The 18,371-nt window shown below is 33.3% G+C and overlaps 2 protein-coding genes across 3 annotated transcripts; both read right to left on the minus strand.

The window, feature by feature from the left end:
- Window positions 1-565: 565 nt before the first annotated feature.
- Window positions 566-6,256, minus strand: LOC108212494 (exosome complex component RRP41-like). Its single transcript, XM_017384218.2, has 7 exons — window positions 5,987-6,256; window positions 3,468-3,546; window positions 2,249-2,351; window positions 2,033-2,153; window positions 1,627-1,715; window positions 1,148-1,297; window positions 566-823 (listed from the first exon to the last, which is right to left on the minus strand). The coding sequence occupies exons 1-7, from the start codon at window positions 6,123-6,125 to the stop codon at window positions 734-736; spliced, it is 771 nt and encodes a 256-aa protein (XP_017239707.1). The 5' UTR covers window positions 6,126-6,256; the 3' UTR covers window positions 566-733.
- A 383-nt stretch (window positions 6,257-6,639) lies between these two features.
- On the minus strand, window positions 6,640-11,822 carry LOC108204556 (O-fucosyltransferase 31). Of its 2 annotated transcripts, none has more exons than XM_017374059.2 (10): window positions 11,533-11,822; window positions 10,823-10,885; window positions 10,648-10,729; window positions 10,167-10,243; window positions 9,960-10,048; window positions 9,628-9,831; window positions 8,629-8,899; window positions 7,793-8,020; window positions 7,461-7,658; window positions 6,640-7,173 (listed from the first exon to the last, which is right to left on the minus strand). In XM_017374059.2, the coding sequence occupies exons 1-10, from the start codon at window positions 11,650-11,652 to the stop codon at window positions 6,964-6,966; spliced, it is 1,542 nt and encodes a 513-aa protein (XP_017229548.1). In that variant the 5' UTR covers window positions 11,653-11,822; the 3' UTR covers window positions 6,640-6,963. The 2 variants fall into 2 exon arrangements, with proteins under 2 accessions (XP_017229548.1, XP_017229549.1); XM_017374060.2 differs by having other exon boundaries at window positions 10,167-10,240; window positions 11,533-11,816.
- Window positions 11,823-18,371: the final 6,549 nt, after the last annotated feature.

Genomic DNA, 18,371 nt, shown 5'->3' on the forward strand with positions numbered 1-18,371 from the left:
GTAGGTACTTCTAATTATCTAATATACGAATTTACAATGTCGCTAATTCTCCTAAATTGTCCATTCGGCGCACTGATTGTTGTCATGTACATAATTAATTATGTGAAAATCAGAGGTAACAAAACTTCAACAATGGGGGCTTTAAAAATATATAAATCTGATAACGTACGTATTAACATATTAATGAACAAGAATAGATCAGAGATCATCAGTGAAATAAACAGACATGAAACGAAAAAACATGTACAGACCACCGACTTAATTTTAACATTCCACTTGATCCTTTTTTCACAACCAAATAATTATCCGGTTAAGAAATCTGATAATTTTTCTAATTTCTAAAGTCAAACAACTTGAGTCGATGATTTGAAATCTTTTCCCAAGGGAAGTAATCAATTCATAAATTACCTAAACCCTTGGGAAGCTTCTATGATACTTCTATGATGATCTGAGGAAAAAGAAGTTAATCATATTTTGTTGTGATTTGATCTGTGTTTGAACTATAAATATCAGGTAAAAGTAAAATAGCTAATTTATGCCCCAATTAAAAAACACACGGAGAAAGTAAACAGAAAAAAGCCTGCAAAACAGAATACATATAATAACATTTAACTGAACTCGCAAATCCAAACTCTAGGACAATCCATATATTTTATACGAACCAAAAAGAAAATTCTAACGTAAAACTCTATGATCTGTACCAAAAGTCTGGAAAAAGAAAATCACTTTCACCCTACTCCTTTGAAGCAGAAGAAGATTCTTTCAGGCATGCTCTCATTATCTCTCCAAGCTTAGAGCAAGCATTAAGGCAGAGTTCCATAGCCTGTTCAATGAAACCATATCAGCTCACAAATCCTCATAACAGAATTAACTATATGCTATATCTATCAAACCCCTAACAGATGCATCATGCCAATATTTCGTGTATCAAATACATATTTGATCGGTTGATGAACACACAAACCTACTGTCATAACAACCTCTAGAATTTACTTGATATGCAATTTTGACTGTACAGTACGATACATAAAAGAGTACTGAATTCACAATAAACAATCATCAATGCAATGAATAGAAAGCAAAATACTTTCAACATGTTTGGAATAATAAGTTTCATTATAAATGAAATGTCATTAAATAGTCATACCTCATGAACTTTCGGGGTTGACCATTCCCCTGAGATGGCAAGCTGAGTGATCTCACTACGGGATGCCATGCAAGTGATCATTAGGCCTGCTTCCTGATAGCTTTCTTCCTCCAAAACAGGATCAATTACAAGGCTCTTCCCAAGGCAAGACTATGGCAAAAAAGAAAAAGGTGAGAGCAATTTCAAGAAGAGACTCTATGCCAAAAAAATCAAAATCAAAATTGTTTGACCACTGAGAAAGCACAGATGTCTTGGAACACAAAAAGTTGATTTGATATGTCAAAAGGTAGGACAGTACATTAAAAACAGTTTAACTAACGAGTAATAACAGTTCCTTAACAATGACAGCAAAGATCTGTAAAGGTGGAGATTAAACAAAAAGGACTACATGATTTATAAGAACAAAACTGAAACTAAAAGAGTGATAAAAATCTTGCATTATATTACTTAGAAATAAATGGGTCTATTATAGTACTAACCACAGAAACTGCACTAATCAAGTCATACAACATAATCCCGGCATCTGCTAAGGCAAGACTAGCACATGATATCACAACAGGAAGATCACCTGCAACAGTAACAATATGGTAAAACTAACAAATAACCAATTAACAAACTTATATAACATAATAAGAAATGGTTCGACTACTGTGCAATATTGCAAATATATCATATAGTAAATTGTTTAAAGCTGTGGTTCAACAATCTTCCACAAAATCAAAATTTCCATTAGCTGTTAAATATACATGTGCATATGGTCAAAGTATACAAGGATATCAGGAAGATATCACAACGCATGTAAAAACAATTTTGGTATATATGAGATTACAAACTATAATAACTCAATACATTACACAATTGTCAAATTCCAAATGAAAAACTTACTGCCACCAGATTCCAAGACCAATGCAAAAACATCAACAGTCGTCTTTGGGAAAGTATCCAAAATTATGGCACCCTCCAGAGCTTTATGTAGCTTGGCTGAAATCTCTTTACCATCTGACCCCTATCACATGTAAATATACCCTCTTAGATTAAGAACTTGAAATCAAGACCAAAAAAAAAAAAAGTAAACTAAGGATAAAAAGGCAAAATATTAACCTGCCCGCGTGTAGGGGTAGCAAAAGTTGTATAACTGACATTACAATTTAGCCGCCCTGTGTCACTATACTTCATAGCTTTCTTACTTTCCCTAGGTCCAAACCTGAAAAACATAAACCATCTCCATGATTCACCCTTAATCTGATTAACAGATCAATTACAACAGGGACCTTCCCTCACATATATCATATATGATACTCATTCGCACCGTCTTTGCTGAAATAGCAGTTCAATTATTTACAATAATAAGTTCTATTCTTAGGCTCTGAACTTCACTCTAGCCCCTCATAAGATGCTTGCGTGTGTATGTATGTGCATTTCTATTTACGAGCTTAAAGCTTTCAGAGTCACAAATGTCATAACTTACTTTAAGGACTTTCATCAGCCAAGTGGAGAACCTTAATTAGTTGGTCTTGAATTTATTTTACAATGACAACGTAATGGCAATGATTTTTTGAGTAAGTTAAAGAAGATCTTGATTAACCAGACATTCTTTACTCCACACCCCAAAGTGCTGGTGCTTGTTTTCTTCCACATGGCAACTGTGACCATAGTCCTGCCACATGCAACTTTACTTTTCTGGCCCAAGGTATTAAAGGGTTTCTGGATTTCACAATTACTTATCCGATTTAAAACGAGTTTGAAATATTATCTATGGAGTTGGAAGCTGTTCAGCTTTCACATTCAGGATGTTTTAGTTGGTCCAAAAGCTGAAGTAACATTTGATGTTAAGGTCCAAAAAGAATGCAAGGTGGTCCATCTCAAAAAGTAGCTCTAAAGGAGACTAGGCTTAAATTTATATGGAAAATGCTAATATAGATCTTAATATGGAGGAGATAGCTATCTGGCAACTGTGTTTTAAACATTTCTAATTATGAATGCCACCATACCCCATACCCTCCTGGTCATAATCATATACTCATATAGTGAAGATGTATCCAAAATTTTGTTTATGATTTTGCAAATTTGTGAAATTCAAGAGGCTAACAAATGCAGTACACCCATTAAATACAATAGATGCAGTACATGTGGAGGATTCCCAAATCTAGTCCCACAAAAGATGGTTTTATTTCATACATATGGAGAACAGAAAAACTGTCTACAACATTAATATAACAGGCATGTATACATGTGTGCATTTTTGTAAGCCTAAAAAATCACATGTCTACAAAGTACTTCAGGGTTGAAAGAATACAACATAGCAGGGTAATCCACTTACACAGATACAATGACTTTGGTATTTCCAAACTCTGCATAAGCAGATCCTGATGCTGAATTCACTGCACCAGTCCTTAAAACTGCAGATCAAGAGTGAAGGTTAATATATTTAGTAAATTGACTAAAACAAAGACGAAACAATTGAACGCAGTAAAAGCACAAATATAGAAGACAATTACAATTAACAATAGCTGCAATGTGGTAGATCAACAAATGCTTACTATTGGACAAGAACGTTATTTGACATGAACAATTATAATTCCATTTTATGTGACTATTAGTTTGACATCATCCACTAGTCACCAATCCCATTGCAGGAAGAATCAGGACTTGCAAATTTTCGTTATCTAAAACAAGCATGGTTACACAGAAATGAATACTTATATACTTGATGACATGAATTTAAAAGGTAGCTTATAATTGCTACCCTTAATGTCATATATCAAAATAATGAGATGATGTGTTGGAATTGGATCGGGATTCTCTATGCTTTGAGAAAAACAATCAAAAGATTGAGAAAAACAAACAAGTCAAGAGAGCCCTTTTGAACAGAAGGTCACAGCACAAAACCATAGCAACAAAATAATCGACAGCAGTAGAGAAAATTAAAGCATGTAAACTGTAAAGTATCAAAGAAACAAAGAATCCACGGAGAAAGAAAAACTCGATAGGTGATTAGAAGATTGCTTTTAAATGCTTCAAATAGAAGTGGTAATCTTAAGAATACAAATTTATATGGTCACAGGCAGGAACTGGGATATGCTAGTTGCCAGGTATGAACATAGCATAACTAGAGAAGCCTGGTGAGCTCCTCACCCTATGACCAAACACACATAGAACAGTATTACTCCCTAAAAATGAAGACGCAATGTAACAAAAGAATGAAGTACAAAGGAATGAAGTGAGGAAGACCGGAAAATTTGAAAGAAAAAGTTACTGGATCGGTCAGCAGAAATCACTCCAAACGGCAGACGTATCTTTGTAAAAAATGTGCCATTTGAAAACAAGATATTCTAGACAGACTTTTACACAAAATGAAATGCGACAGCTCATAAGATTGGAACTATTATGAAATGAAGCAGATCAACATTATAGGTGCAAACACTTGGAAACTGTGTTGGCAGACAAATGTCCACATTAAGATGGATGCTAACCAACATAAGTCCACATCTGAAAGAAGATCATAAGGTTTTGCCACATACAAAACGTATACCAGTAGGCTCTAGGAGGCTCTCGGCTCAGGGCTGTAAGTTGAAACAAAAAAATTTAAAGTGGTTGGGGCTTTATCTGAGAAATGAATTTGTAATTGGCTGTGTTGATGCATTTGATTCTTATGGCACTAAACTATATATTAAACAGGAAACTATCATCTTTTACTTTCAGTATATCAACGAAGATATATTACCAAACATATAACTCCTAATTTATAATATCATTTTAAGTTGAGAAACAATAAATGAATTGTATTGTCATTCTGAAACATATACTTAGACAAAGGGAAACAATCAGGGGTTAATGCCTTTTTAAACCACAATACAATGATTTTGCAACCAAAATACCACACTGAAAAATTTGGTCCAGGATACCACATTGGATACGTGTGTTTGTCTTGCATATCACCATAAGGTAATAAGCATGTCTCGTATGCGTATCTTTGGAATTTTCGAGAGAGGGGTACTTTTTGTTATTTCTTTTCAGAAGAGGCATATCTGCCAAATGTATCTTCGCGCATTGCGCAATGATTTCTTGACCCCGTTTTTTCACCCACGATTTGTTGACACAATTTCATATTAAAAACATAATCTTTGCATCTCATCAACTAAAAATCTTTTAAATTTTGTCAAAAAGTCCTCTTGAGCTAATAAACCTCCCAAACTCGAACACCTTTATGTGAAGTAAATCACCAGAAGGTCCAAAACTCTAGTCCAACCAATCAAAATGAACCGATAAATTCCTTTCCAGGAGATTCATTACACACATATCTCTTATGCATATCGATGCAAACATGTGGTGCCATAGGCCCTCTCTCATTTCTGGTATTTCAGTGACAACAAACATGTTCAAATTTGATACTTGGGGCATTTATCAATCAGCTTAAAAACAAAAAACAATGCATGCAATCAGATAATAATTCAATTAATGAAATAATACCAACCTATGCTACACAAACAGCACACATCTACTAAAAACATCAGGAACCAGAAACAAAATAAGAATACATGAATTATAGATATAGAGGGGCGGGGGAGGGAGGGGGGATAGAAAGAGAGGTAGAGAGAGAGAGAGAGGGGGGGAAGAGGGAGGGAGGGAGGGAGAGAGAGAGAGAGAGAGGGAGGGAGAGAGAGAGGGAGAGAGAGAGAGAGAGAAGAGAGAGAGAGAGAAGAGAGGAGAGGGAGAGGGGGGAGGAGAGAGGAGCGAGCGCTCTAGATCGGAGATGAGTTATCGTTGTCTGTTGTGTGTGGTTGTGGTAATGAGATCAGCGATCTATAGCTCTCTCTATATCGATCCGCTCGAGTATACAAGCAGGGCGGCACTGATGGAAGGCACGGCCGTCAGGGCGGACCCAATCAACGTCAGAGAAAACAGGAGCTCTCTTCTGTTTCTGAATTTTGGGCGACGGTGAATAGGTCGTCGGAGTTGCATTATCTTTTCCGGCCATGGCGTCTCCGATTAGTATGTATGTGTATCTATCTGTGTGTAGCTCTGGTCTTGTGTTCGAGTGTGCAGGTTTTATACTATGTCAGTGTGTCGAAGCTGTATATCACTTGGCAACACACCTTAGTTTGGGCTTCGAACTCGGCTGGAAACCCTTGTATTAAAACTAGTTGGTGGACCCATTTGAAGTGTCGGGTTAACGTAGTGGGCCTTGTAATATATAGTGACACACACGACCCATGCCGTTTAATTTTGTATTTTTGTAACCTTCTGACAAGTGTTTTGACTTTTGTCACGTAATTTAAGAAAATCATACTTTTATATATTATTTTCTAAATTTTTTTTCTGAATAAAAGTTTAAAATCGATAATTTTATTTTAAAAATTGAAAAATAATATTTATTTTTTTTTTTGAAAATGAAAAATAATATTTGAAAGTATGTTTTTCTTGCATTTTAAATTACATGCTCAAAAAATCAGAGTCACACGTATTTTGAGATGGAGGGAGTACAACTGCAATTTATCAGAATTCATATATTATATTATTAACCACCGGATAAAATTTATTAGAATCAGGACTGAATACCTTAGTAAATATAATACATTATATGCTCAACTCACAGTAGTTTGAAGAAAATCTAAGCTAATCCAAAATGTAAACAACTAACAATCCTCTCCGTCTCTTCCCCTCACAATAAAAGATGTGATAATGTGAACTACACAGGAAAACTAGGATAAAGTATCTTATTCGAACTGTAAAAACCACAACCAAACATCGCATACTTGCACTGCAAATCATACGAAATATTGAAGAAACATCCCGTGTATCTTCAAACCATAGTCTCAAGAATAGCACATACAGTCTGGAGCGGGATAGGTATATATTGACTGTCCCGGTTTTCTGGTTTTAAGTTGGCCTTGCCTATTCTTGTGCCCTTCCATGACTGCGTCTTGGAAGTCCGTCCAACTGATGCTCTTGTTCAGGAAAAGCTGGCCCAACAGTGCCATATTAGGTCTGATTGTCTTCATATTCAGGTATGTTCGATGCCCTACCTGTCATAAGTAAATTGTTACTTTTCATACTCAAAACTCATTGCAAAAAATTGTTTCCACATTTCTTATGTGAATGCAAGGACGATCTGAACTTCAGCATTAGGATATTTGCTCAATGATTTTTTAGTGGAACTAAATGACAGCCAATCCTTTGGAGTTGCTGGTTTTGAAAATTGGACTTACTATGGAAAGAAAGGAGCATTTAGGAGATTGAAAAGTGAAGCAAATTCAGTTACAAAAATGTGCAGCCGACCATGAATTTTGCAAGTACAAAGCGAATTGTTTACCATGGCATTGTGCATATTCCCAGGTGACGCAGAGACAAAGATGTCACTTTGCATGCCAACATAGTAGTCAACAGCTGCTAACAAAGAAGCCTTCCCTTTGATGTTAGCCCTTTCCTCTCCTGATGCAAGACTCTTCTTATCTTCCATAAGTGGGAACAGTTCCCGTAATGTTGAGATCCTAGCTTCCCCGCCATAAACCTGAAAGCATGACCATCAGATGTATAAAATAATTAAGCTTTGTGAGAGAAAAGATGTAAGCCAAAAGTCACACAGATAATTTAGTGCTGTGCCTCAGTGATCAGTGCGATAACTAAGGAAGTTTTAGTAGTAACCTTATGAGAAGCAAGATAAAGACGAGTGTTGTTGTCAAAGCCCATAGCGGCTAGTAGTAATCCAATTTCTTCTGGAGTTAATGGACAGCGACCCTGATTCCTCAACTCTTCATCAGTGAACTGGGAGTTTAAGACTCTTCCCTGCCAAATAACTTGTCGGTACTTAGCCAGTGCCAGCTTCTCAGCTTTGCCACCTCCAAAATCACAGGCTGAATGTGCAGCCATATCCTGAAAAGATTAGATGGTGATATACTTCTAGGAGTTCAAAGACAATAAAATCTTCAAGTGTAACAAGAAAAGAGCTAGAATCAAATAGATGCATATTCTGCTAATATCTTGTCCAGCTAACGGAAAAACATTCAAAAAAAATGTTATTGAAGAAACTTAAACTATAAACTTAGACAAGGTCCAAGCTACTTGCAGATCCTTATCAATGAACAGCCATAACATGAAGAGAGAAATCATATGAGGTTATTGCGGTGGAATGATTTGCAGGCAGCTATCTGTATGAAGAACAACCACCCAGCTGATGAGCCTGATAACTGAATCTATGTGACCAAATACTGAATCCGCTAACATGAGCCAAAATGTAGACTAATAGTGTGCCACAAGAAAAAGTTATCATAGTACGGAATACTGGAACAAGCAATAACTTGTTGCTCTGAAGTGGAAGTTGATACTAATGAGCAAAATAGCAATAATCACTTCATAAAGGCAAAGTTTTCATCATCAGTAGTTCAGTACCAAAACTTTTTTGTATTACTTTATTTGTAATTCGCAAGTGTCTAAAAGTCAGAACATGATAAAATTTTGATATCATAATAGAATTATCGTACCTTGTCAAATCGAAGGTGGAGAACAACAAATTTTCCTGCTGCTTTATTTTCTTTTGCATCAGCAATACCTCTAAGAAACTTGCTGTCAATTGCTTCATTTTGCCCTGGAGCATAGCGAAGGCGACTGACAAGGGCATCTCCAAGAGATCTGATGTGAGATACAAATCTTAGTGCTTGAAAGTTGACCTTGCAACGTAGATGCTGGATATCCTTGGGCATGTTATCAAAATCCAGACGGTGTGAAAATGGTGCAATTGCAGCTATTCCGTAGCTGAAACATGAAATCAACATTGAGTCTTTATTATAATTTCTAAGGATGAACATATTACCTAATTAACTGGGAGTCCACCTAAGGATATGTGAAGCCTACATCTCACAACTAGGGTACTTATTACGAAATTGAAGAAAAGTTAGCAATTCTACTCTAAATGGTTATGTGTCATTGTCTAGAATCCGGAAAGTAACCTACAGAAAAGCAATCTAATGTTGGCACCCATTGGGTACCAGCTCGGCCTGATAAATATGCTATATGATGAACTTTATCTAACACACACTATGATCAAGTACTTAATGCAAGACCTCCTACATAAATGAATATCTTTTGCACCACCAAACTTCTGAATGCTGACTTCAACAAATCCAATTATTAGCAAGTACATGGCAATAAAACAGGCAAGATGTTATGCCTTTTATGAGTCTTAGTATTCACATTAACCATCAGCAATTTATATCAAGTTCATTGTACTACTCTTTCTGATGCTTAAGATAAATGAATCGATGCAGATTTTCAGCTGAATGATGGTTGCTTCATCGAATGAGTCCTAAGAATCATAAATATGAAACCATTTTTTCTTTTTCTTATCATTTTCATGATTGGTACTTTCTTCAATAATTCTCTTGTATACCTGAGCAGATATAATCACATTCATAGCATCTAGCAAAATCATAATAGTATTTTGTCATAATTGTTTGGGGTAAAGCTGACCAAGATAGACCAACCTCTCTAAAACAGGCACCACACTATCCAGATACCAGTTAGCTGAAGCATGCACTGGTGCCGTTTTGATTCTTGTAGCTCGAATAGCTGTGGCATAATATTCTCTTGTGCTCCAGGAGAAGTCCTCAGGAAGCTCCTTAACTATAGATATATCACCTTTCAATGCATCAATAAAGTGGTCCACATCAAATATATCCATAAATGAGCTGCAGAAGCAAAAAGACGTCAGGATGCTGTTTGCAAACTCATATTGATGGCAATTGAAATTTGGAAAAGCATGCAAGTAGAAAAGGAAACACAAGGAAACAGTATTACAATTGAATTATGCTTCTACCTTGAATCCTTCCAGACTGGATTAACTTCTAAATAAGGAATTACAAGTGTTGCATTCAGTATTTTTGCAACAGCAACTGCATCACAGATCTGTTTGTAGGAGACACGCCATAATATAATTAGTATATATATCTTTAATCCCTAAAGTAGTAATAATTGAATCAAACAATGTTTCGGTAACTATATAAGCTCTTTTCATATTACTCACCCCCATTCTCTGTTGGTTCAATCCTCCATCAAGGAACACCTGAAGATATCCCAAAGTGTTTTCAGGTAATATTTCTGCTGCACATACGAAGCAACAAGCAAGAGATAAAAAAAAAAGTTAATCACGCGTGTATATAAATAGCAGTACACCTACAAGAGAAGGCGGTAACTGGAAGAAGCAAACTTATTCGATTCACTCGAGTAATTTGCAGAAAAGCTGGCTCAGAAGTAAATATTGGTGGCATGCTTAACACATAGAAGAACCAGTCTTTAAGTAAGTAAATTAGATGAAACGAAGAAGTAAGAAAATGGGTGGATCTGGTTCCCTGAATTAAGTTTACAAAGAAGTTGTTGAGGGTTAATGAAAAAATAGATATGCGCAAATAGGAATCACACTACCCCTACAAGTGTGCCTCACTGTCTGAAGTAGCACAGAATAACTAGCAATTCGGCATGGGTTATAGTACAGCTTCATTACTCACCTGAGGTGGAGGTTGATTCTATACAGGGCTTCCATCCTTGGTTAGGCAGTGGACTCCATAGCTCAGATTGCTGTTTATCTGACTAGGGAAAACAAAGCAAGAAAGCACAGGATTTTCTTACTATTAAAACTTCATGTAAACACAAAGAAAGAAAACTCAATCAACTGTTACTCACAGTTTGACGCTGTACAGCACTCTTGATCAGACGCGAGTGTCTAGTTCTTGGAGTATTATATTCCTGCACAAGTGAATCGCATTTAAATTAGCCCTCAACCTTTAATTCTAGTCTGTACTCAGAGAAATTCATTGAACTTGACACTAGGCAGAAGTTTTTTTTTTTTTATCGAAGGCAGAAGTTGCAATCAACCCTACTTATACAAGATAAGTAAACTTGTTATATACTGGACTATACACCTAATTAGATATAAGACTCGAATTTCAATACTTCGCTGACCATGATATATTTTATCGAAATTGAAAATGCCCAATTGTTCACATCTTGCCATGATCAGTAATAATATTAGATTCTTTTGAAAAGTATTTTCCCAATTATTCACCTATTTCCACCCATTGCTGGTTCAGTCAATCAAACACATAATCTTTACTACACAGGCCACTTTGAGAAAACTACTGAAATTGAAATGACCAGCCACAATATACACACTAAATAATACATATAGAAACTACTATGAACTAGCCCAAAAGGCAAAAAACATTCCACATAGATCACCAGAGCAAATTCTTGTCAACAAGCTCTGAATATATAAAATCAAACTAAACAAAACCATATGACAGAAACAATTACAAGTCCTAAACATAAAAATATGAAAATTAAACAGCATGAGAAAAAAGAATGTGTGGATTATTAAAATTTAATGAACTTACAGAGAAGATAGAAGGAGAAGCATGACTAAAAGGAGCAAAAAGAGTGGGGAACAAAACAGGTAAAAGCAACACAAACAGCCCAGCAACAACCCCTCCTCCCACTCCTCTCCGGTGACCCATTTTCCGGCGGCCGGCGGCGAAAATTCCGGCGAGACCACTAAAAATCACTATCTAGTCAAGAAAAAGAGAAAGAGAAAAAGGGTTATTATTAAAAAGGACAAAAGTGAGAAGTAGTGAAAGCAAATATGATAAGTGTTTGATAACAACATAAGAATATTTATAGTGGAGTTACTATATAAACCCCATCTACCCAACAGTAATAAAAGCATCTCACATGGGCACCTCAAGTCATAGATTATTAACTTTGTTTTGTTTTTTTTATCTGTGTGTATAGGTTGTATACTTGTATGTATAGGTGGATGGATAAAATGACCTGTGTACAATGAAGAAATCTAGTTGAGATGAAGTGTTTAATGCAGAAGTGGGGCCCGGGGAGATCCGTACTATGTTTAGAGTGTGTACGTGTTGATATTATGTTGGGATGACATAGATTAGTAGACTTTCTCGTTGTTTATAGATATCTTATTATCTTGTATGGATAATGTTTTGAAAGATAGACTTGAAAAACAGGTGGTCAGATTCAATGAAAATTGACGGAAATAAATGTGCTGGTGTTTTCTTTGATAGTAAGAGTTTTTTTCTCAACAATTTAGGAATAAATAAATATTTTGGTAGATTTTTGTTACCTTTCTATCTTGTATTTTTATACAGTAACGTAGGCCTCGTTTGGTATGATGGAACCCAACACTGTAACTTCTAGTTCCATGGAACTTATTTTAGTTACAGCGTTTGGTTGCATGATTTTCTAATTTATGCTGTAACTCAAACTTCCTGGGATCTTTTACTTGTAGTGAAACACGGTAACCTAGTTACATAGCTGAGAGGCGGGTACTATGAGTTACACAGTTGCTGTAATATAAAATATTATATATTAAAATTATATAGCATATCAAAATTGTAATTATCTGTCAAAATTTGAGTTAAAAACACTAATCCAAATTATACCTCTAATATAATAATATTATTTAAAATTTATTTATATTATCATTATATATATATACACATCACTTAATATTAAATTTTATATCCGATTTTAATTATTTTATATATACACAATTTATTTTCTATATGTATAACATATTATATTATATGTATATTTTTTTTATTATTCATGATTTAATAATAATATATTTAAATTCAATGTTATTGAATGTTTTTCTTAATACCTTTTTTTGTTATTTGTTTTCTCAAAACTAAAAATCTTATAATATATTATTTTATTTTATTTGCCACATAGTAATATATTATTAAGATATTAATTCATTGTAATATTTATTTAATTTTTAAAAGTATCATAATTTTTAATTTGAAATCTATATTTATTTTATTTATTTATTTAACTTATTTTATTATATAAATAACTTCATTTTTTATATATAATTTGTATGACAACAAAATTTTATTATATATTCAAAATTTTAGTTACACAAACCCGAACCGTACATTATCACACATTACCAAACACAGGTTTTTAATTTGCACACGACTTATATACCATGTAACCTGGTTCCAAGGATAAGAAAGTTGCGGTGTAACTACAAAATCAGGGAACCAAACGAGGCCGTAAACTCGTAAACTCATAAGGCACTCCCTCACTTTTTTAATAGTTTTCCAGTTTGTATTTATCACATTTGTCAACACATAATTTTGATTGTTAATATATTTAATTTCGTAAAATACTCATAAATACGAATCTAACAAGATCACTTGTGAGTATATTTAATTTTATAAATTAAACGTAAATTAGTAATTTATCTCATGTCATGAACAGTTTTGACATATCAAACTAAAATCAAAAAAAGCACGTAGAAACGAGGGAATACAACTAAAAACAAGGGGAATTATCTTGTATATTGTTTTTTCAATCTTATTTTCAAAAATACTACCTTCTCCAATCTTATTTTCAAATCTCTAAAATATTTTCAAAAATACTACTCCCTCCGTCCCATTTTATGTGACCCTTATTCCTTTTTGGGACGTCCCAAAAAGAATGAACCTACAATACTTACTATTTTTGAACACTACTTTTCACTATTACACCCACTACTTTCTTCCACTATCTCTTTTCTATAATAATATAAACACTATTACACCCACTATCTTCCTCCACTATCTCAAATCTATTATTAAATATTGGTAGGTCCCACCACTTTACCCACTTTTCAACTAAACTTACTACATTTTTTTTAATCTCCGTGAAAGTCAAACCAGCTCACTCTTTTTGGGACGGAGGGAGTATCATTTTGAAAATATTTTCCAAAAATACGGTGGTTGCATATGCAACCATATATGCAACTGAATTCCTGATTTCAAGTTTCAGTTTTCAAATGTCATTTTCGACCTCATATTTGCAATCCATATATATATATATATGTATATGCAACTGAATACAATCATATGCAACTGAATTTCTCATATGCAACCTCATATGCAACGGAAAACTGTAAGTTGCAACTGATGTATGGGTGCCCCTGGCGGGGCATTAAATTACAATAGAATCAACTGAATACAACCTCATATGCAACCATATATGCAACTGAATTCCTGATTTCAAGTTTCAGATTCCAAATATGAGGTCGAAAATGACATTTAAAATCTGAAACTTGAAATCAGGATTTGTAGTTGCATATATGGTTGCATATGCAACCACAGTATTTTTGAAAATATTTTAGAGAAGGTAGTATTTTTGAAAATAAGATTGGATAAGGTAGTATTTTTGAAAATAAGGTTGAAAACATGATTATGAATAAAAAAAGCCCTAAAAACAAAGGCACAGGATATCATACAAAGTTAAACTCATGTTTTTCCAAATTCTGTTGAACATGGCTAACAGTAATATCAGTTTTTTTCCCTTAAAAAATCGGTTAAAAAGTACTTGGTTAATTTGAAATTAGTATTTTAGAACAATTGTTTTATAATTTTAGCAGGAAATTGTAATGATTCCAGTATCAAATTTCATCAAAAAATACTTTCATGTCCCCGCAGGTTCTTTATTCAATTTTCACAACACTACTTTTTTTATGAGTAAACTTTCTAACATCATATTTTTCTACGATAAACTCAAATAGATTTTCAGTCGTTTTGAAACACACTTTGACTAGATAGACTGAAAATTTTAGAAATTTGTTGAAGTAGCGTGATTGGCTAAACTAGAACATTCAGATTTGAATTTTATTTGTTCAAATTTCAATATACTTTGAAAATATAAAATAATAACTATTTATATTTAAATCTTAAATTAAAATGCATCCGAAAATTAAAGTTACGAGTACAGCAAAAAATGTCAAATGAGTCGCGGTTTTGTTTCAAGATATATTTTTTATTTCACTAGCACACAATATGAGTGGTGACATTAGAGCAAGTTCAATAAATTATTTATCTTATTACTTATTTAATAATATAAAATAATATTTTTTCTTGAAACAATAAAAAATAATGGTTAGTAGTAAGTTCTAGCGACTTAAAAAAACTATTTTTAGTGTCAACTCCAATAAAATTCCCTATTTTTGTTTCCTATTATTATTTTAATTATAAATTTAATTGAAAGAAGGGGAAAAAGAGGGAAAAAATTAAAAAAAAGGAGGAAAGTGAACTTTTTATTTATAAATATTAAATATGTAATGATTTATGTAAAATAAATGTAATGATTAGTGATTAGAAGTATTGGAGTACCTATTTTAATACATTACCTAAATACCGGTTTAAGAATTCATTTAGTTAACCTATTGCTTCGCTATCAGTGCACACAAGCATATCTAAGGAATCAGTATCGTGTGGAAGGCATCAGTACTAAAATTTTGAGTGCTCTCATATTTCTTAGTCGCGGTTTTGTTTCAAGATATATTTTTTAGCACTAAAATTTTGAGTGCTCTCGTATTTCTTAGTGAAAATTTTGAGTGCTCTCATATTTCTTATAAAATAATATGTCTTAGTGATTTAGCACAAAATTTAACACATGAGCTCCAATAGTACTCCCTATATCCATTCCCTATTATTATAATAATATTAAATTTAAACACTTTGGGATGTTGTGAAAAGGGAAATGATGTGGAGGAGTGAGGGAAATGAATATTTTAATGATGAAAATAGTTTATAAGTGGCTAGCATATTCTAAAAATAGGGAAGAGGAGGCTTGTGCTAGTGATTTAGCACATCATTAGCATAGTGTTGGAGTGCAATTTTATCTCATATTCCCTATTTTTGAATTTAAGACTTGATTTAGCACACTTATTGGACTTGCTCTAAACAGTAGGATATGAGCAGGAGGATTGTATGTAAATTGTAGTGAATGTGGTATGTATTTTGTTGATGAAAGATGAAAAGTGTTAACTTTAGGCTTAAGGCAATGGATGTGATGAGATTGGGGTACAAATGCATGGAGATGTGGTTTACTTTATGAGCTTTAACTGGACCATTCTTTTTGACTAACCCTGTAAGTTGTAGCATCACCGACGCTATTTAGTATTTACACATGCCAGCACGCAGTGTACTAGCCTGTAAATTAGGGACACGTGATTCTTCAGCATCATTTTACCGTTGGGGAGAACTGGGGTTTATTTTTTGTTTTAACCCGAGGCAGTAACTAAATTGTTCTCGAATTAAAGAAAAAACTCTTAATTAGAATTTAGTCATGGTGGAAGACTTTGTTTTCGTCATCCAAAATTTTCGATTATTTATTTCTGAAAAAGTTTTCAAACATAAGATCAAATATTAATAATTTTTTCCATAATCTTCGACTTTAACGAGCCTGCAGGCTGTAGCTACGCAGTTTGGTCTAAGTTGAAGTACTGGATGGGCACTGAATCGAGGGTGCTGATGGTCGCTATCATAATTTAAGAAAATGATGGTTCAAATATTAGTATTGAAAAAAATAATCGTGACTTGTCATTTTATGATTCAACTAGATTGTGTGACGTTTATCCTCGTTTTCTTTCCAACATCATACGCTAGCGTTTTGAACTCCAAACATTAGGAGCCTGTTTGGGAACAATTCAAGCGGGCTTATCAGACTTTAAACTAGCTGTGAGCTGTTTGGCAACCCACTGTTTAAGTGGGCTTTAAGTTAAAAACAGATCAAAAGCAAGAAGCTGCTCACGGGTGCTTCTCAGTTTTTTTTTTCTTTTCTTCCTCTCCTTCATTTCCTCTCTGTAAGTTCAAATACCCAAACACACACACCTTCAATTTAAAGTCAGAACTTTCACAGTTAGCTTAAAACCATAATACTTAGCTTTAAGTCATAAATAACTTATTTTAAGTTCAGTCAAACATGCTCTAGATCATATTGCGTTTTGCTTCTAAAATTGTAAACCGTGTTGTGTTTTGTAAAGTTTTCCATATTTTACATGCCTGAACACAACACGATCAAGTGTATTTGTTTAAAAAACAAAATGTTGAATTATCAGGCGTTAATAAACGATATCTGAGATCATTTATCCCAACTCTGTTAGTTGTGAGTTTTGTCATATGATCCTTTTCTCCTAAACAATTAAAATCGGGTCAAAAGTCGTAGAGATAGTATAAAACTGCATCAAACAAAAAAAAATGTAACGATATTTCTATTTTAATTTTGTTTTCTAAAATATTTTAAAACTAACTATATTGAATCGAACCATAATTATATTTATATTATATATAGAAAGAGTCACGTTTGATGTAGGACACATTTTATCTTGAGAACACTGTTGTTCTCCTGCATAACAATATAACATCATAAAAAGTAATAATTACAAACTATAGTTATGCATATTTGGAAAAACGCAGAATAATTGTCTTTATTATTCTCATAAGCAAATTATTCATGCTTGAATCACTGTATACATAATATAAAATGGTTCCTCCGTCCCATTTTAGTTGTCACATTTGTTTTTTTGCCGGTCAGATTGACCAAAATTTGACTAAAATTTATTAATATTTTATCAATTGAAAAAATAAAAAAAATATGTCACTGAATATAATTTTTAATCTACTTTAAGATGTAATTTTCAGTTTTTGAAAATAATGAAAGAGTGACTTGTTATCTTTGATCAAAAATCAGTTTGACCAACAAAAAAGAAAACGTAACAAACAAAATGGGACGTTAGAATATTTTGTTTATATATAATTAGATATAAACTACGTGGGTGATTGCATAATAATGTATCAGAACCTCAAAGACATTCTATAAAAGAAATGGGTCCGGCCCATTCAATCTGTTCTTTTCTGTTAATAAATTTGTTTGTTACGCAGCTGTCCGCTGAGTCTGCTTATCCAGACACGGTACGGGTTATTTGACAAATCTGAATCGAAATCATTAATATATTTGATTATATGAATGAGTCAAATCAATAACCAATCTGAATGTTGTATGGATAATGCTGTTTGTTAAGTATTCATATCTCAATAATATTTTTCCAACACACAATTTTACATATTTTATATAAAAAATAATGAATGTGTATTCAAAGTTTTAAAATACTAGTTTATATTCTTTTTAGGATCTATATTATTTCATTTAGTCACATGATATATTTATTTTATAATTATAAAGTATTTTTGACAATATTTAGAATCATCTTTTTTACTTTAAATGTTATGCAAAAAATTCTAGATATTATTATTTTTTGAATAAATAATATATCATGTTCAAATCAATTTTGTTAAATTTTTTCTAACATATAAAGATAAAACGCAATTTATATTCTCTGTGTTATAAATAATCCTCGAGTGCTACAAATTCCAAC

Source organism: Daucus carota, chromosome 1 (assembly GCF_001625215.2).
Source record: "Daucus carota subsp. sativus chromosome 1, DH1 v3.0, whole genome shotgun sequence".
Lineage (NCBI taxonomy): Eukaryota > Viridiplantae > Streptophyta > Magnoliopsida > Apiales > Apiaceae > Daucus > Daucus carota.

Coding starts and splice junctions, on each gene's coding strand:
- LOC108204556 (XM_017374059.2), bottom strand. CDS start 11,652: ATGGGTCACCGGAGAGGAGTGGGAGGAGGGGTTGTTGCTGGGCTGTTT. Junction 10,886..11,532: donor CTTCTCCTTCTATCTTCTCT/GTAAGTTCATTA, acceptor TCACTTGTGCAG/GAATATAATACTCCAAGAAC. Junction 7,659..7,792: donor TTTATCTTGCTTCTCATAAG/GTTACTACTAAA, acceptor TCATGCTTTCAG/GTTTATGGCGGGGAAGCTAG.
- LOC108212494 (XM_017384218.2), bottom strand. CDS start 6,125: ATGGCCGGAAAAGATAATGCAACTCCGACGACCTATTCACCGTCGCCC. Junction 1,716..2,032: donor GGTCTTGGAATCTGGTGGCA/GTAAGTTTTTCA, acceptor TTACTGTTGCAG/GTGATCTTCCTGTTGTGATA. Junction 1,298..1,626: donor TGATTAGTGCAGTTTCTGTG/GTTAGTACTATA, acceptor TTTTTGCCATAG/TCTTGCCTTGGGAAGAGCCT.